Here is a 20,658-nt window from a genome sequence, read left to right on the forward strand (position 1 = left end):
CACGCCATGCCTCCCAAAACGGTGTGAGCTGTCGATCAACATCGACAGCCGCCCCCTTTTGGTGTGAGACCCGGAGCGCTGGAGCGCGCGTATCTAGCCGGGTCTCGCGCATGTGCACGTTGGAGCCGGCTCCAGCTTGCGCATGCGCAGTGGCCTAACATCAACCCGCTCGCGAGCCCATAGCGCTTGCGAGTGGGTCTGAATCAGGCCCAGTGTCCTAACACTGATGTAACTTATTTCCAGTGGTGCAAAGAGCATCTGATATGTGTCTGGAAGGTTAAGACCCCCGGCCAGGAGAGGAGCATTGGTGTAACCTTATGCAGTACATCGTTGTGTGATGGCCTCTGAGGAGTCTTATGTGGCTGGGTCACAGGAACCTCTGACAGGCACTGACCGGGGATTTATGGCTGGGGGCAAAGGAGAGACTTACTGGTCACTCAGTGTTACATGTCTGTGTTATATGTGTTCCCTGTGATTTATTCTTAGATAATCCTACTGTGAGAAACCAGAGTCTTTATTACACGTCACACATTCTGTATTCTCACTGATTCACTGAATATGGACAAGGACGGGAGTCACAGGACTGAGAGGATCTTACATCTCACCCTGGAGATCATCTGCCTGCTGACTGGGGAGGTAAGAAGCTCTGGGGGTGTCACAGTGAGCTCTCTTATATCTATAGTAATAATACAGGGACATGGCTGGGGAGGTGAGGGGATCTGGAAATGTCATAGCAATATCACATATATCTATAGTAATAATACAGGGACATGACTGGGGAGGTGAGAGGATCTGGGAGTGTCACAGTGACATCACATATCTATAGTAATACAGGGACATGACTGGGGAGGTGAGGGGATCTGGGAGTGTCACAGTAACATCACTTAGAATCTATAGTAATAATACAGGGACATGACTGAGGAGGTGAGGGGATCTGGGAATGTCATAGTAATATAATTTATATCTATAGTAATAATACAGGGACATGACTGGGGAGGTGAGGGGGATCTGGGAGTGTCACAGTGACATCACATATCTATAGTAATAATACAGGGACATGACTGGGGGGTAAGGGGATCTCGGAGTGTAAGTACTGATATTTAGTATCTTCCCCCAATACACAGGATTACACAGTAGTTAAAAAGACATCCAGTGATTTTGAGACACCCAGCAGCCGTCCCTGTATGTCGGAGGGGCTCAGCAAGACCCAGAGCCCCATCACGGTGTCTCCACCTCTCTCACTGATACATGAGAGACACAATGACCAGAAGATCCTGAAACTCACCAACAAGATCATTCAGCTGCTGACTGGAGAGGTGACTGCTGGGAATGGGACATTATACAGTAACACCAGGGGATGTGTCTGGGTGATGACTGGAGAGGTGACTGCTGGGAATGGGACATTATACAGTAACACCAGAGGATGTGTCTGGGTGATGACTGGAGAGGTGACTGCTGGGAATGGGACATTATACAGTAACACCAGGGGATGTGTCTGGGTGATGACTGTATCATTGTGTGTGCCAGGTTCCTATAAGGTGTCAGAATGTCACTGTCTATGTCTCCATGCAGGAGGAGGAGTATATAGAGGAACACAGGGGTCTGTACAAGAACGTGATGTTGGAGAATCTCCAGCCCCTCACATCACTGGGTAAGAGGAGACTGTCATGTATTGTACAGGGGAGAGAAGGTATGGGGAGCCCCCTATATAACACATCATCTGATAATCACATATATACAATGTACTCAGTCACTGTGTGTCTCCTACAGATGGACCCAATAGCAGAAATACCCCAGAGAGATGTCCCCGTCCTCTTTATTCTCTGGATTGTACAGAGGCGAATCACAGGACCCCACAGCAGCATCAGGTAGATGAGATTTAGGGTCAATCCAAATACGAAAGTGACTTTATATGATCTATAGAGAATCTGTGTGTCTATTACACTGATATTATATTGTGTATTCTCAAGTAATGACATCAGACATTATGCAATTTTTTATTCTCTGATTTAATTAGGGTGAATATCTGAATAATATTAAGATAAATGATAAAGAGGGAGAAAAAGAGACATATGTGACTGATATGAAGGCAGAAGATATAGAGGGAGAAGAGACATATCTGACTGATATGAAGACAGAAGATACAGAGGGAGAAGAAGAGACAAATGTGACTGATATGAAGGCAGAAGATACAGAGGGAGAAGAAGAGACGAATGTGACTGATATGAAGGCAGAAGATACAGAGGGTAAAGAAGAGGCATACGAGAGGGGTGATCAGCTGTGTAAGGAGGAGGAAATCCCTACAGATATCAGCACAGGTGAGTAATAAACAATTATAGAAAAGAGTCGCATATTCTCCTTGTTCAGTCACTACAACAATCTCTTATCCTACACCCTCATCTGTCACTACAAATTAATAATGAAAATGTGTCTGCTCTGTGGGGTAGTCAGGAGCCATTAGTCCCTATTATACTATTGCTCCCCCCCTCATATCATATCACTGTGTGTTACCAGCCCAGAGATCTGACCAGTCTCCTCCCCACAACCTCTGGTGCACCTCATACATCAGGAGCCATCAGCCCCTATTATACTCCTGCTCTCCCCCTAACATCATGTCACTGTGTTACCAGCCCAGAGATCTGACCAGTCTCCTCCCCACACTCTCTGGTGTATCTCATACATCAGGTGCCATCAGCCCCTGTAATACTCCTGCTCTCCCCCTCACATCATGTCACTGTGTTACCAGCCCAGAGATCTGTCCAGTCTCCTCCCCACACTCTCTGGTGTATCTCATACATCAGGTGCCATCAGCCCCTGTAATACTCCTGCTCTCCCCCTCACATCATGTCACTGTGTGTTACCAGCCCAGAGATCTGACCAGTCTCCTCCCCATCCTCTCTGGTGTATCTCATACATCAGGAGCCCTCAGCTCTGTACTGTTGTGCTTTAATTGCTGACCTGTCTGTTTTTTGATTTGCTCTCCTGCTGTCTTCCTCCTTTTTTGCTTTTGTCAATCTCTTTCCTGCACTATTCCCCTTCCCTGTCCTACTGCCTCCCCCGCTCTGTGCCCTGTTCCATTCCCTTACCCTGTCCTGCTGCGTTCCCTGCTCTGTGCCCTGCACCATTCCCCTTCCCTGTCCTGCTGCCTTCCCCGCTCTATGCCCTGCACCATTCCCCTACCCTGTCCTTCTGACTCCCCCGCTCTGTGCCCTGCATCATTCCCCTATCCTGTCCTGCTGCCTTCCCCGCTCTGTGCCCTGCACCATTCCCCTACCCTGTCCTGCTGACTCCCCCGCTCTGTGCCCTGCATCATTCCCCTACCCTGTCCTGCTGCCTTCCCCACTCTGTGCCCTGCACCATTCTCCTACCCTGTCCTGCTGCCTTCCCTGCTCTGTGCCCTCCCCATTCCCATACCCTGTCCTGCTGCCTCCCCCGCTCTGTGCCCTGCACCATTCCCCTACCCTGTGCCCTGCACCATTCCCCTACCCTGTCCTGCTGCCTCCCCTGCTCTGTGCCCTGCACCATTTCCCTACCCTGTCCTGCTGCCTCCCCAGCTCTGTGCCCTGCACCATTCCCCTACAATGTACTGCTTCCTCACTGCTCTTTGCCCTGCACCATTCCCCTACCCTGTCTTGCTGCCTCCCCCACTCTGTGCCGTGCACCATTCCCCTACCCTGTCCTGCTGTCTCCCCCGCTCTGTGCCCTGCGCCATTCCCCTACCCTGTCCTGCTGTCCCGCCCACTCTGTGCCGTGCACCATTCCCCTACCCTGTCCTGCTGCCCCCCCACTCTGGGCCGTGGACCATTCCCCTACCCTGTCCTGCTGCCTCCCCCACTCTGTGCCCTGCACCATTCCCCTACCCTGTCCTGCTGTCTCTCCCGCTCTGTGCCCTGCACCATTCCCCTACCCTGTACCATTCCCCTACCCTGTCCTGCTGCCTCCCCCGCTCTGTGCTCTGCACCATTCCCCTACCCTGTCCTGCTGTCTCCCCCGCTCTGTGCCCTGCACCATTCCCCTACCTGTCCTGCTGCCTCCCACGCTCTGTGCCCTGCACCATTCCCCTTCCCTATCCTGCTGCCTCCCACGCTCTGTTCCCTGCATCATTCCCCTGCCCTGTCTTGCTGTTTCCCCTCTGTGCCCTGCACCATTCCCTTAACCTGTACTGCTGCCTCCACTGTTCTGTGCTCTGTGCCATTCCCCTACCCTATCCTGCTACCTCCCTCGCTCTGTGCCATGCACCATTCCCCTACCCTATCCTGCTACCTCCCTCGCTCTGTGCCCTGCACAATTCCCCTACCCTGTCCTGCTGCCTCTCCTGCTCTGTGCCGCCATCATTCTGTGTTGCTCTGTCCTATCGCTCTCCTTCCCTCTCAGCGGTTATATACAGTGACTCATTGTCCTGTTAGTAACATGACTCTGGTGGGGCTACTCTCCCTGAGGATGACCAGAGGACCATATAGAGGCTGCTTTTGCTACATTTATAACCAACTGGAGAACTTTGTGTAGTGTGGACGCAGTTATTGGAAATTAGCCCACAAGTTTCCCATGTGTATGTGTGAGGGTGATCTAGATGGGTATTGTGGTTCACCAACGTCACAGGCTAATGAAAGGCTTCCTGCTCTGTGATGATGGCTAGGGAACGTTACCAAGCAAAGTCTGCATTTGGGGGTAGATATACATTGGTGATGTACCATCTGCCTATCCTTGGGTCTAGGACATGTGCCGATAATGTGCTTGTGCCATTTTCTGCCAACATTTTATCTGTTCATTGTGAGTCTTATTTGTAGTTTGTACATTTGTTAATGTAATAATGTGGTCATAGTTTGTACCTGAATATTAAACATCTTCATTCATAATAGTTACACGGTGGTGTAGTGGTTAGCATTGCTTTCTCTTCACACTAAAGTCAAGAGTATGATTCAAAACCAAGGTGCTATATGTGGAGTTTGTATGTGTTTCCTCCAACCCTCCAAAAATCATACTAGTACGTTGATTGGCTTCTGACACAAATTAACCCTAGTTTGTGTATGTGTGTCCATGTGGTAGGGAATTTAGATTGTAAGCTCCACTGGGACATGGACTGATGTGAGTGACTAAATATTCTCTGTAAGGTGCTCCTCAGTATGTCTGTGCTATATAAAGTGCTTCTCAGTGTGTCTGTGCTATATAAAGTGCTTCTCAGTATGTCTGCACTATATAAAGTGCTTCTCAGTGTGTCTGAGCTATATAAAGTGCTTCTCAGTGTGTCTGCGCTATATAAAGTGCTTCTCAGTGTGTCTGCGCTATATAAAGTGCTTCTCAGTGTGTCTGCGCTATATAAAGTGCTTCTCAGTTGGTCTGTGCTATATAAAGTGCTTCTCAGTATGTCTGCGCTATATAAAGTGCTTCTCAGTGTGTCTGCGCTATATAAAGTGCTTCTCAGTATGTCTGTGCTATATAAAGTGCTTCTCAGTGTGTCTGTGCTATATAAAGTGCTTCTCAGTATGTCTGCTATATAAAGAGCTTCTCACTGTGTCTGTGCTATATAAAGTGCTTCTCAGTATGTCTGCTATATAAAGAGCTTCTCAGTATGTCTGTGCTATATGAAGTGCTTCTCAGTATGTCTGAGCTATATAAAGTGCTGCTCAGTATGTCTGTGCTATATAACGTGCTTCTCAGTGTGTCTGTGCTATATAAAGAGCTTCTCAGTATGTCTGTGCTATATAAAGTGCTTCTCAGTGTGTCTGTGCTATATAAATGCTTCTCAGTATGTCTGTGCTATATAAAGATCTTCTCAGTATGTCTGAGCTATATAAAGTGCTGCTCAGTATGTCTGTGCTATATAACGTGCTTCTCAGTATGTCTGTGCTATATAAAGAGCTTCTCAGTATGTCTGTGCTATATAAAGTGCTTCTTAGTGTGTCTGTGCTATATAAAGTGCTTCTCAGTGTGTCTGTGCTATATAAAGAGCTTCTCACTATGTCTGTGCTATATAAATGCTTCTCAGTATGTCTGTGCTATATAAAGTGCTTCTCAGTGTGTCTGTGCTATATAAAGAGCTTCTCAGTATGTCTGTGCTATATAAAGAGCTTCTCAGTATGTCTGTGCTATATAAAGTGCTTCTCAGTGTGTCTGTGCTATATAAAGAGCTTCTCACTATGTCTGTGCTATATAAATGCTTCTCAGTATGTCTGTGCTATATAAAGTGCTTCTCAGTGTGTCTGTGCTATATAAAGAGCTTCTCACTGTGTCTGTGCTATATAAATGCTTCTCAGTATGTCTGTGCTTTATAGAGTGCTTCTCAGTATGTCTGTGCTATATAAAGAGCTTCTCACTATGTCTGTGCTATATAAGTACTTCTCAGTATGTCTGTGCTATATAAAGTGCTTCTCAGTATGTCTGTGCTATATAAAGAGCTTCTCAGTATGTCTGTGCTATATAAAGTGCTTCTCACTATGTCTGTGCTACATAAAGAGCTTCTCACTATGTCTCTGCTATATAAGTGCTTCTCAGTATGTCTGTGCTATATAAAGTGCTTCTCAGTGTGTCTGCTATATAAAGAGCTTCTCACTGTGTCTGTGCTATATAAAGTGCTTCTCAGTGTGTCTGTGCTATATAAAGAGCTTCTCAGTATGTCTGTGCTATATAAAGTGCCGCTCAGTATGTCTGTGCTATATAAAGTGCCGCTCAGTATGTCTGTGCTATATAAAGTCCCGCTCAGTATGTCTGTGCTGTATTAAGAGCTTCTCAGTATGTCTGTGCTATATAAAGTGCTTCTCAGTATGTCTGTGCTATATAAAGTGCTTCTCAGTATGTCTGTGCTATATAAAGTGCTTCTCAGTATGTCTGTGCTATATAAAGTACTGCTTAGTATGTCTTTGCTATATAAAGTGCTTTTAATTTTGTCTGTACTGTATAAAGTGCTTCTCAGTGTGTCTGTGCTATATAAAGTGCTTCTCAGTATATCTGTGCTATATAACGTGTTTCTCGGTATGTCTGTGCTATATAAAGTGCTTCTCAGTATGTCTTTGCTATATAAAGTGCTTTTAATTTTGTCTGTACTGTATAAAGTGCTCCTCAGTGTGTCTGTGCTATATAAAGAGCTTCTCACTATGTCTGTGCTATATAAAGAGCTTCTCAGTGTGTCTGTGCTATATAAAGAGCTTCTCACTATTTCTGTGCTATATAAAGTGCTTCTCAGTATATCTGTGCTATATAACGTGTTTCTCGGTATGTCTGTGCTATATAAAGTGCTTCTCAGTATGTCTGTGCTATATAAGTGCTTCTCAGTATGTCTGTGCTATATAAAGTGCTTCTCAGTATGTCTGTGCTATATAAAGAGCTTCTCAGAGTGTCTGTGCTATATAAAGTGCTTCTCAGTATGTCTGTGCTATATAACGTGCTTCTCGGTATGTCTGTGCTATATAAAGTGCTTCTCAGTGTGTTTGTGCTATATAAAGTGCTTCTCAGTGTGTCTGTGCTATATAAAGTGCTTCTCACTGTGTCTGTGCTATATAAAGTGCTTCTCAGTATATCTGTGCTATATAAAGTGCTTCTCACTGTGTCTGTGCTATATAAAGTGCTTCTCAGTATGTCTGTGCTATATAAAGTGCTTCTCACTGTGTCTGTGCTATATAAAGTGCTTCTCGGTATGTCTGTGCTATATAAAGTGCTTCTCGGTATGTCTGTGGTATATAAGTGCTTCTCAGTATGTCTGTGCTATATAAAGAGCTTCTCAGAGTGTCTGTGCTATATAAAGTGCTTCTCAGTATGTCTGTGCTATATAACGTGCTTCTCAGTATGTCTGTGCTATATAAAGTGCTTCTCAGTGTGTCTGTGCTATATAAAGTGCTTCTCAGTATGTCTGTGCTATATAAAGTGCTTCTCAGAGTGTCTGTGCTATATAAAGTGCTTCTCAGTGTGTCTTTGCTATATAAAGTGCTTCTCACTGTGTCTGTGCTATATAAAGTGCTTCTCAGTATATCTGTGCTATATAAAGTGCTTCTCACTGTGTCTGTGCTATATAAAGTGCTTCTCAGTATGTCTGTGCTATATAAAGTGCTTCTCAGTATGTCTGTGCTATATAAAGTGCTTCTCGGTATGTCTGTGCTATATAAAGTGCTTCTCACTGTGTCTGTGCTATATAAAGTGCTTCTCAGTATGTCTGTGCTATATAAAGTGCTTCTCACTGTGTCTGTGCTATATAAAGTGCTTCTCGGTATGTCTGTGCTATATAAAGAACTGTGAGTAATAATACACAAGTGGGAGTCAGAATTCAAAATGCCTCTTAACGGATGAGGATTGGATTTCATTATTCTCAAATGTTTTTAAAATGTCCAAATTTCTAAATCACACTGAAATGATATTTTAATTAATTTGTGGTCTATATCATACCCAGCTAATGACACAAAATATGGCCTGAAACTTCTAAATTTTGTTGGAGAAATTGTGGATCCGAGGGCACACTTGTGCATATTTTTTGGTCTTGTTCAGATGTTTTTAAGTGAATTACTCAGGTCACCTCGGAGACTCTACCACATCTCCCAGAAATTGTTTTTTTTACTGTATTTCCCTCCTTCAGTACAAGCCCACAACAAATATGTTATTGGGCATATTTTTATTGCCACAAGAGCGGTGATAGCACAATATTGGAAAATATCTGTTCCTCCTCTTTTATTGAAAATAAGGTCCAGTGTGCAAAGACGTTTTGAAATAGAAACTTTTGGCCTTAAATACTCCACTTCTACCTCATCCCCTCTGATTAAATAGTGCTCATGGTCTGATTTCTATGAATCTAAAGCTGGCCATCGACTATACAATTTTCTGTCAGATAGCTGGCTGGTTGGAATGAAAACCTGGTAATGTATGGGAGCAAATGACAATCGTCCATTTGCTAACATACACTGGAAAATAGCCAAAAATAGTTGTTTAAACAAATTGGTTACAACACATAAATTGAACCAATTTTTTTAAAAAATTTTGTCCTTTTTTCAGTGTTTAAAACCTTATGATCGACTGTCATTTGCTCCCATACATTACCAGGTTTTCATTCCAATCAGCCCGATTGGACAGATATCTGATAGAAAATTGTATAGTGGATGGCCAGCTTTAGGTTGTCTCTTCGAGGGTTTCATCTTAAATCTACTTAAATCTCCTTGGTAACTTTAAATTTATGAGCACTTTCCTTGATGTTTGATTATTATTCCCTTTTTATGTATGTTTGTTTATTTGAACTGTCTTTTTTAAAAAAAAATATTTTATTTTGTGATATATTTTGTTTTGTAGATTGTGGAATTATATTACTATATATATTTGTACATGGTTCTTTATGATCGGTATTGTAAACAAAATTTTCTATAATAAAAATGATTTGAAGTGGGGAGCCGGTATCCAGATTACTGGTACTAGACATTCAAATTTGGATGCGGCACATAAAGAAGGCAAAGCCTATATGAGAGCTTTTAGCATCTGTCACCAATTAGACATGGTTGTTGCGTCTTTTTGCATTGAAATTAGTGTATTGTAGCTGTGGAATTTCTGGCTAACTGCAGAATGCGATCAGAAGTCTATTCTGTAAGTTTTGTTACTTTCATCTGGAGAATACAAAAAAAATGACAAAAAACTGTGGAATAATAATACAGTTATTGTATTTCCCGCAGATGGACGCACAAGCAGGAATGACTTGGAGGGACATCTCATATTGTCTACAGATATTAAAGTAGAAGATATCACACTGGAATCTCCAGGAGATAATCCCGTTATGCTAAATATACATCCATTACCTCACAGTGCAACTATATTATCTGATCCCTCTAATCACGAGGACTGTTCTAATACGCCAATTTTTGTTACACATAGTGCAGCTCATACACCTATTAAAATATTTCCCTGTTCTGAGTGTGGGAAATGTTTTACACAGAAATCCGCTCTTGTTACACATCAGAGAAGTCACACAGGTGAGAAACCATTTCCATGCTCTGAGTGTGGGAAATGTTTTAGAAACAAATCGGGTCTTAATGTACACGAGAGAACTCACACAGGTGAGAGGCTATTTCCATGCTCTGAGTGTGGGAAATGTTTTACAAACAAATCACATCTTGTTACACATCAGAGACGTCACACAGGTGAGAAACCATTTCCATGTTCTGAGTGTGGGAAATGTTTTACACAGAATTCAGCTCTTGTTAGACATAAGAGAAGTCACACAGGTGAGAAGCCATTTCCATGTTCTGAGTGTGGGATATGTTTTACACGGAAATCAGATCTTGTTACACATCAGAGACGTCACACAGGGGAGAAACCGTTTTCATGCTCTGAGTGTGGGAAATGTTTTACACAGAATTCAGCATTTGTTAGACATAAGAGAAATCACACAGGTGAGAGGCCATTTCCATGTTCTGAGTGTGGGAAATGGTTTACATATAAATCAGATCTTGTTACACATAAGAGATGTCACACAGGGGAGAAACCATTTTCATGCTCGGAGTGTGGAAAATGTTTTATACAGAAGTCACATCTTGGTAGACATCAGCTGTCACACAGGTGAAAAGCTTTTCTATGAGCTGATACAAAACATGGTTGTAGCAACACTCCAGTCACCCAGTATTTTAACATTTTAAGTTAGCCTTCTGCAGATAATTGGGATGTGTGTCACTGATATAAAAAGAGGGGGGATGTGCCGCACTAGGGAAATCAAAAACAACAATAAATAATTAATATAGGACTTGATAAAGATGCATTAAAATAAATGTATAGTATTTAATATGAACACTCCCAGGAGCTTTGCCGTCAGGAGGAGATCTTGATGTTCTAACTGAATTCGATCCACCGAGATGGTTTAAACCAGGGGTCAGGTAACTTTTTTACCTTTTACCCCAAAATATATTTAGATATGCCGATGTTATCCCCTTGCTTTGAAAGGAAGGAAATCCACTTGTAGTACCCCCATATAATGCCCCTGTAGCAGTGCCCCCATAGTTATGCCCCTATACCAGTGCCGCATAATTATGCCCCTATAGCAGTGCCCCCATAGTTATGCCCCTATACCAGTGCCGCATAATTATGCCCCTGTAGCAGTGCCCCCATAGTTATGCCCCTATACCAGTGCCGCATAATTATGCCCCTGTAGCAGTGCCCCCATAGTTATGCCCCTGTAGCAGTGCCCCCATAGTTATGCCGCTGTAGTGCCGCTTGTACAAAACAAAAAAAAACACCTTAATCCCCGCTCCTGCATCCGCCGCAGTCCTGTCCGCTCAGCTGCTCCTCGGAACTGTGGGAGAGACGTCTCTCCCATAGTGCGCATGGAGAGAGGCGGAAGCTGGAGTTCAGAAGAGAACTCCGGCTAACGCGGCGCCCGCTAGTAATAACATCTCAGCGGGCGTCCGGCTTAGAGCCTCCCTGCGGCGCCGGGCTGGAGGTCACTGACGCCGGGTGCAGCGGGTGCGCTGCTGCACCCGGCGCCAGTGACCTCCATTCCTGGGGGTGATGGACGGACAGCCGCGCATGCAATGATTCATATGCATACCTGGCTGTCTATCCATTACCCCCAGGAATTTCAGTTTTTCCCCAAGTGGGGTAATTTACCCATTCCCCGGCCACTGGTTTAAACTAATCAATCAAACTCTGATATCTCTGTCCAGATTGACAAGAACCCCTTCACCTAGTCCTACCGACCACCTAGATATTTGTTATACTCCTTTGTATGACTCCACTTATGTGATTTTCTACCTTTTTGTTTATTTGTGTGTGTGTGTATATATATATATTGTGATAGGATCACTGGTAAAGTGGTCTGTGACAGGGACATTTATCCCAGATTCCTGTCCTATGTGTTTAAAATCCCCAGGAGAAAGTCTGCAGTGTAGCAGGCTTGAGTTTCGGCTTTTTGAAAAGCCGGTTTGGGACCTGGGGGTTGTGGGTGAGAGGGGAGGGAGGGCTCCACCAACGGCCACTCCAGGTTTTGGTTCTCGCAGCCTGGTAACAGGCTTGATTGGGTTCCCACCTGAGAGTGGCCAATATAAGCCTAGTGTGTTGAGGGCTGATTGTCTCACCTGGGAGAGCAGACGGAGTTTGCTCAGAGACACTTGGAAAACCTATCTGTGAGTACTGTGCTGTGCTTTGTTGCTGGCGAGGGCATTAGGCCCTGCCAGGTTCTGGTAGTGAGGGAACTACCTGTGAAGTTAGTGCCCCGACAGGGCTAGGATTTACGTTTATGTTTTCTTTGTGTTATTTCTGACATTGTACAATAAAGACTGGCGCCGACCAGCTTGTACTTGCATCCAGACTGGTGTGCTGCTTCCCTGCTGCTGTGTGTGTGTGTAAGGAAGGAGTCCTCTACCCAGGAGAGGGACCCCCTAACCTAACTGTGTCACAATATATATATATATATATATATATATATATATATATATATATATATATATATAGTGGTGATAGGGGTTGTCTCTCACCTGAATTACATAGAACGGAAAGTAGAAAGCGTTGCCACACAGTTAATATAGAATTTTTTTTTTAGTAATTTGATTCCTTTCTTATAGATATTGCCAGCTAATTTAGCACATATTATTGATCAATATTTATGAACAGATATAGATACAGCAATAATTAAAACAAATTTATGAGATTTACTAAAAATTATGACTTATTTGTATTGTACCTTCATTTATAAATACACCTAAACTCAGGCGGCCACATGTATCCCTTATTCTGATGAAAGAAACACCCCTAGCATACTGTAACTTCTGGGTAATGGTCACAGCTTTGTTAAATGTATCCACAGTGTTAATTGCAACTTTGTGTTACAATGATTAGTATTTGTTACCCTAGTTGTTTCTCACTTAGCAACATGACAAGAAACGGATACTCGTGTGTCAGTGTGTTTTGACACTACAGGATTTCTCTGCTGTGTTTAGTAATACAGTTCTCCACAGTCAATTTCAGAACATGGTTTTTAAACTTTCTTTTTATATAGGTCCTTTCAACACAGGAGATTTGACGGTGGAAAAAAATCAAGTCCTTAGTATCCAATAGCTTGTATTCTCACAACACGTATTTTTCCTTCTGATCTAAATAGCACTGTTATACAGCTGTCTGTATTTAATTAGATCTAGGGAGATACAACATTATATCCTCATAATGCTACTTATATTACACCAGTCAGACAGACTTTCCAGCTGTTTCCAAACGTCTCCTGTAACAGTTTACCTGCATATAAATCTGCACTAAATTTAAAACGTAGCTTTTTAGGCTGATTAAAACCAATGGAGACTCACAGTCATAGGAAGTTTATCCTGCTAACAAACGAGTCCTTAGTACTCGTTAAAAAGTACATGCATGCTTTTTTTGAAAAATCATGGCCATGAAAATTTTTTTATTTACCGTATCTTCCTTCACCGTCCGCTCTGTACCCTCTGTATTCCGGCTGCTTCCACAGTTTTGACAGCCGGACCTCCTGGGGACAGGGAGTCCCAGGGACGTGAAATATGGCCAGCTGGTATATTAGTGGCAAATGGGATAATCTGTATATTGTGCCACTTGTATGTTCTCTTTCCCCTCTCCTCACTGTCGGCTCCGTATCCTCTGAAGCTATGCGCTTTGCGGCTGCTTTACAATTTGGACAGCCGGACCACAGAGGGAGACGGGATCTAAAAGTCGTGAGTGCGGTCAGCTGGTATCTCCGTAGCAGATAAATAGTAAGCATAAAAACGCGTTTCTCCGCCTCTGCCAAATGTTGGTGGCTTCCTCAGCATTAATTACCCACATTCTGGTGGAATCAGCTACCTCCAAGGGAGGCTGGAGTGAAACCTGTGCATTCTACATTAGCAGTGTAGGTGTGGAAATCCAGGTTTTCACATTCACACAGACCCAGTTGGAGCACAGGAAGCGTTGAATACTCCCACACACCTGAAGCTCCTTGCTCCTGATGCCGGACAAACTGGCCAGGTGATTGGCCCGGGTGGTGGTTAGCATTAGGGTGCCAGGACCTGGAAAGTCCACAGATATTGTAACTGTGGACTTTCCAGGTTAAGCACATAGAATGCTGGGACATTTTACTTTTATGTTTGATTATTTTCTGTAATGTGAGGGAAATGGTGATTTCGGCAGGCATCAGCGGAGTGAGCGCTGAGCCCAGGACTGCAGTCGGGGATGCAGGAAAGGTGGCTTCCCACAGGCCGCTGACAGCGGAGAAGCACGTGACAGTCTGTACCTCCGGCAGTGGAGACCTGCCGGAGGCCGCTGTTGTGAGGAACCAGGTAAACTGCTTCCCCCACTAGACCACCGGGACATGAGGTATCTTGGCAGCCAGGGATGGTAATGGCGGCAGCCATGTATATGTCAGTGCGCCTGGTGGATCCATTCAGCCTAGGGGAGGTACGCACTTCTGGATGGCTCATCCACCAACGCAGACGCTGGTCCAGAGTCGAGGTTTCCAGCATCTGGGTTGCTCCTCCCTGTATATGAGACAGCCAGAAACCACTCTCAGGTGCTCTCTGTGACTACGAATCTCAGGAGGTTTGGTCAGTCTCCCTGTATATCTCTTCTTAGGTGGCCAGGTTATACAGAGCTTGATATTCTACTTGACCTTGTATGCTGTTTTTAGTTGAATAAGAGCTTATTACATATATATATATATATATATATATATTTTTGCATTGCATGTGACTTGTGAAATCTGTGTGTTGTACTGCCTTTTTCATTCTCGATTGACTGTCAGTTATAGCTATCACTGCTGTTTCTCCTCATAAGCCCTCTGCTACAGGTGTGTGGGTTATTTTGGGTGTGAAACACTGTCACATTGTATTATACTACTTTGCATAATATTAGGGATATTGTTATGTCTAAAGAAAGTGAGAAGCAGGAGGTGAAAGCCCCTTTGCTGGTTTCATGTATGGCCTGTAAGGTGGGTTTATCCCATCAGTAGTTCATGCAGAATGGATTATGTGGTCACTGTTACAAGGAGTCACCACATCAGTCAAATCTACCAGCTCCTGGGCAGGAACCCCCTTGGGCTTCCTTTTCCCAGTTCATGGCGCAGGTTGTGGAGTGGTTATCTGCTCCTATGCCGGACCCTACTATGGGGTATCCTCAGCAGCATGTTTGTGCCTCATGCATCCGTCCTGGATGGATGTTTATGCCCACTTACGTCAGGAGTATGGCTTCGTCCCCTGCTCCATTTCAGCAAGCGCTGCAAGCAGCTAGGCTTGTGCAGCCTAAAACCAGAAGGCGGTCTAATGAGTGTGAGGACACACAGGGCTCCTCAAGAGTCTCAGGAGAGGAAGACCATTTTCCAACAGCAGATGTACCCTCCTTAATTAGGGCGGTCAAAGCTGTGTTAAACATAGATAGTGAGGAGCCAGAGCTTAGGAAGGCTCCTGTGTTTAAATGCCAGAAGGTTGTAAAAGCTGACTCTCCCTAATCTGAGCATCTGTCTGAACTTATGGAGTTCTCCTGATAGACTATTCCATGTTACATAAAAAGTTATAGCTTTATATCCCCTTCCACCAGACAAGTGTGAAGTTCCGCCAACGGTAGATGCGCACGTGGCACATCTGGTCAGGAGCACCACATTGCACAAATCATCTGCATTTTCCCTTAAGGATTCCACAGATAGAAGACTTGAAGCCTGTCTCAAGGCGGTCTTTTCTCTGTAGGGAGCTGTTGCCGGCCATGGCTATGGCTTGGCTGTCTAAGGCCATTGAAGAATGGGCAGGGGCACTGGAAAATACTCTTCCAGAGAACAGCTGACAATGGTCTCCTATATTAAGGAGGCAGCATTAGATGCCTGTATTCTGTCCTCCTAAGGCATCAGCTGCGGCTTGCAGAGCCCTGTGGTTAAGGGACTGGAAAGCAGATGCAGGGTCCAAGAAGGCTCTGGAATCCCTTTGGTTTATGGGAGGCATTCTCTTTGGCACAGAATTGGATAAGATTGTAGCTACGGTGGCAGCCTTCAAGGCGGCTGGTTTGCCTTCAACGTCTACCCCTAGACCTAGGCAGTCCTTTCAGGTGCAAGGAAAATCGAAGGATCAGTTTTCCTCTAGAACTAGTACTCGTAGGAGTCTGGAATCTAAGAGACCTTGGGCAAACAGACGTCCGGCTTCCAGGTCAGACGATAAACCCACGGCCAGGGTGGGAGGCCGACTTCAGTTTTCAGATACCTTGCATCTCACAAGACGACACCTGGGTTCAGGAGGTGGTCTCTCAAGGGTATGTCCCTCACAAAGGTTTTTCTGCACAATGCCTTTGGCGGAGTCTGCAAAGGCGTTGGCCCTCCAGCAGGCCATTCATTCCCTGCTGTATTCAGGGGTAATAGTCCAGGTTCCAGTGGATCAACAAGGAAGGGGTTATTATTCCAACCTATTTTTGATCTAAAAACCCAATGGATCTCAGCGGCCTATTCTGAATCTAAAGGGTCTCAACACATTTATGCGGTTGCCCAAGTTCTGTATGGAAACCCTTCGGTCAATTGTTTTTGTAATGAAACCAGGAGATTTTATGGTGTCCTTGGACATTAATAATGCATATCTGCATGGGCCAATTACACCTTCCCACCAATGGTTTCTGCGGTTCGCGGTTCTGCAGAAACATTTCCAATTTCAGGCGCTGCCTTTTGACCTGTCAACAGCCCCTCTGGTGTTTACAAAGATAATGGCAGTAATGACGGCCTGCCTCAGGCATCAGGGAGTCAGGATACTGCAATACCTGGACGATCTGATATTGGCACAATCTCCACAGGTATTGCAGCATCATCTCAGACTGACAATTGCCTGTCTACACAGGCTTGGCTGGATCATAAATTTGAACCAGTAGTCTCTTCCAGTGCAACAGATGGTGCATTTAGGTGCACGCCTGGATTCTTTGGCACAGAGGATATATCTGCCAGAAGACAAGATTGTGGCCCTTCAGTTGCAGATTTGCAGGTTTCTCTGCAACCAGTCAGTATCTGTTCACTCAGTGATGCAGGTTCTGGGGTCCATGGTGTCCACCTTCGACAAGGTGGAATATGCTCAGTTCCACTCCAGACCACTGCAATGGCTAATCCTCTCCCGCTGGAACAGGGAGTACCAATTGATAAAGTCACAGACGAACTGTCTTTCTCCAGAGGTGCGACTGCCCCTCTCATGGTGGTTGCAGACATTTCGTCTGCACAGGGGTCGCCCATTCTGGATTCCAGATTGGGTGCTCCTCACTACCGATGCCAGCCTCCGCGGATGGGGTGCAGTGACAGGTTCGGCACACAATTCAGGGAAGATGGATGACCAGGGAAGGTCTCCTGTCCATAAACATCCTGGAACTGCACACATTGTTCAGTGCACTCATTCAGGCACAGGATATACTGAAGGGCAGGCCTGTCCAGGTACAGTCCGACAACACCACCGCAGTAGCCTACCTCAACCATCATGGAGGCACGGGAAGTTGGGCTGCTATGGTGGAAGTGTCAAACATTCTGGTCTGGGCAGAATGTCATCTTCCAGCAGTCTTGGCAGTATTCATACCAGGAGTCCTCAATTGGAAGCGGGGAGCGGGCTCTTCCACAAGTATTTCAGAGCCTAGTGGACAGATGGGGACTTCCAGAGGTAGACCTCACGGCCTCAGGCCACAACCACAGGGTCCCCAGGTATGGGTCCAGAACCAGGGATCCCACAACCGAATTTGTGGACGCTCTAACAGTGGAACTTCAAGGTAGTGTATCTTTTTCCTCCATTCTGCCTTCTCCTATGGGTCATCAGGAAATTCAAGCAGGAGGGTGGTAAAGTAATACTGATAGCCCCTGCTTGGCCCAGATGCCATTGGTTCACTGACCTTCAGAGTCTGTCCATAGACACTCCATGGCCTCTTCCTCTAAGAACGTACCTATTAACACAGAGTCCCTGCCTGTATCCGGACCTTCCTTGTCTGTCTTTGATGGCGTGGCTCTTGAATCTTCCATCTTAAGAGTCAAAGGTTCTACCTCTGTAATTCAGATGATGATTAGGGCACAGAAACCTTCCTCTGTCCGCATTTATTACAGGATTTGGCACTCGTATTTTCAGTGGCGTAAGCACAGAAAATATGATCCTGAAGTGTTTATGGTCTCTTGAGTGCTTGCTTTTCTTCAGGCTGGGTTAGACCGGGTTCTCCGCATGGCCACCCTGAGGGTTCAGGCATCTGTACTCTGTTTGGTTTCAGCAAAGGATCGCCCTGTTGCCTGATGTTAGGACATTTATTCAGGGTGTTCTAAGGGTTAAGCCTCCCTTTGTCCCTCCGGTAGCTCCATGGGATTTGTCTTTGGTTCTCAGGGCTCTACAGGCTCCCCCATTTGAACCCCTGAAATCAGTAGACTTTAAGTGGTTGACAGGAAAGACAGTTTTTCTTCTGGCTATCTCTGCCCGTAGGGTCTCTGATTTGGCAGCCCTTTCTTGTCGCTCTCCCTCTTTGATTTTTCATTAGGATAGAGCTATACTTCGTACCAGGGCCAGTTACATTTCTAAGATTGTATCCCGCTTTCATGTAAATTAAGAAATTGTGGTTCCAGTCTTCAGACCTCTCTGTAGGTGATAAATATAAGATGATGACGCGCTGTCACAAAAACTGCTGGTAGCGGGATTGTCAGTAACAACAATATAGGAGAAAGTACAAAAAGTAGAAAAACCTGCGCTATAGTATTATAAAACAATTACAGATGGACGGTTTGTGTAAAAACAAGCAATTGGTAATTTATTATACTAAAATCAGCACTTCAGTGCATAAAATGAATTTCATATATATGCATAAGAAACTACATATAACATCTCAATATATGTACAAACAATCAACACATACAAAATAAAAATATAGGAAATTATGAAATACCTCCACCACAGACCATCAATGGATAGGAAGTTGGAATGAGAGCTCTCTCCCTATAGTCCCAAAGAGGTTACTAATGGCAACCCAACAATACCAGTTAGTGGCTGAAAGAGCTTTTAGGAAGTCTGTAAGTGAAGCTTCTTTGGATGTTGTACATGCCCTACATATCTACGTAGGAAATCGGATTCTCTTTTTGTGTTGTATGGCTGTCATAAGCAAGGCTGGGCAGCTAACAAACAGACTCTGGCTAGGTGGCTTCGTATGACTATTTCTCAAGCTTACACACAAGCTGATATCTCTGTTCCAAACAAAGTGATAGCACATTCTACTCAATCTGTGAGACCATCGTGGGTGTTTCATCATGGTGCCTCTGCTGAACAATTATGCAAGGCAGCCACATGGTCTTCTGTCCACACTTTTCTCAAATTTTACGCATTTGATACATTTGCCTCTCAGGATGCTTCCTTTTTGCGTTGGATTCTCTTTTCTGCTAAACAGGAGCGTCCCCACCCTTAAGGGAACTGCTTTGGGACATCCCTAAAGTAATTGGTGTGGACCCTATGGACCCCGATGAAAATAAGCGTTATGGTATAACATACCTTTGTTAACTCTTTTTCTTCGAGGTCCACAGGGCACCCACCCTAACGCACCTAGTGTTATTGGGTAATCTTTTATTTTGTATTTTTTTGATTCCCTCTTAGAGAGAGTGTTTCTGTGGTACACTTGTCCTTCCTTCTCATCTTTCCTTCTCCTGCCTTGGGCTTGGTATCAAACTAACTGCCTGTAGCCACGGGTGATTTATATATGGAGGAGAACCCAGTGCATCCTGGGAGTTAAAGCTTGTAACTGGTGTCTGGATCACTCCAACCACATACCCCAAGGTAATTCCTGTGGACTCTATGGACCTCGAAGAAAAAGTTAATAAAGATATGTTATACCATAACTCTTATTGTCTGCTGCCATTAAAAAGCCACTGCTCCCCCAAATATCTCCCTGTCTGAATCATCATTTCAATACACCATGTTTATATATATATATATATATATATATAGTTATATATTAATGTAAACAAATGGTGGCACTCCACGACTTGTTAAATATTCAATCTAGTTTAATCCGATGTTTTGGGTTCTGGACAGAAATCTGGGATACACAGGACGAAGACTTTTGGAGGATGGCCTGGTGTCAAGAAGGGCAGCAAAGAAGCCACTTCTCCAGGAAAAACATAAGGGACAGGCTGATATGCTGCAAAATTTACAGGGATTGGAATGCTGGGGACTAGGGTAAAGTTATTTTCTCTGATGAATCCCCTTTCAGATTGTTTTGGGCATCTGGAAAAATGCTTTTGGAGAAGGCTAGGTGAGCGCTGTCATCAGTCCTGTGTCATGCCAACAGTAAAGCATCCTGAGACCATTCATGTGTGGGGTTACTGCTCAGCCAAGGGAGTGGGCTCACACAGCAATGAATAATGGTACCAAAACATTTTCATTGGTGACGAACAATGCCTTTTCCAGCATTATGGAGCACCTTGCCATAAGGCAAAAGTAATAACTAAGTGGCTCGGGGAACAGAACATCAACATTTTGGGTCCATGGCCCCAGTCCTTAAACCCAGTGGTCAATCCTCAAGAGGCAGGTGGACAAACACAAACCCACAAATTCTGACAAACTCCAAGCATTGATTAGGCAAGAATGGGCGGCCATCAGTCAGTATGTGGCCCAGAAGTTGATTGAGAGCATGCCAGAGGCGAACTTAAAGTAATTGTCAATAAAAGCCTTTGACACTTATGAAATGCTTGTAATTTTACTTCAGTATACCATAGTAACATCTGACAGAAAGGTCTAAAAACACTGA

General features: G+C 44.5%; 1 protein-coding gene across 1 annotated transcript in view; it reads left to right on the forward strand.

The window, feature by feature from the left end:
* The window catches only part of LOC148453886 (uncharacterized), a 142,437-nt gene that overhangs the window by 60,614 nt on the left and 61,165 nt on the right, over positions 1–20,658 (forward strand). The window contains exons 2-7 of the mRNA XM_088461565.1: positions 487–636; positions 1,125–1,316; positions 1,573–1,651; positions 1,771–1,868; positions 2,018–2,318; positions 9,639–10,455. Of these exons, the coding sequence (XP_088317691.1) occupies positions 559–636; positions 1,125–1,316; positions 1,573–1,651; positions 1,771–1,868; positions 2,018–2,318; positions 9,639–10,455 (1,565 nt within the window). The 5' untranslated portion in view covers positions 487–558. The remainder of the gene's footprint in view (positions 1–486; positions 637–1,124; positions 1,317–1,572; positions 1,652–1,770; positions 1,869–2,017; positions 2,319–9,638; positions 10,456–20,658) is intronic.

This window comes from Taudactylus pleione, unplaced genomic scaffold, assembly GCF_031769625.1.
Source record: "Taudactylus pleione unplaced genomic scaffold, aTauple2 ptg001067l, whole genome shotgun sequence".
NCBI lineage: Eukaryota > Metazoa > Chordata > Amphibia > Anura > Myobatrachidae > Taudactylus > Taudactylus pleione.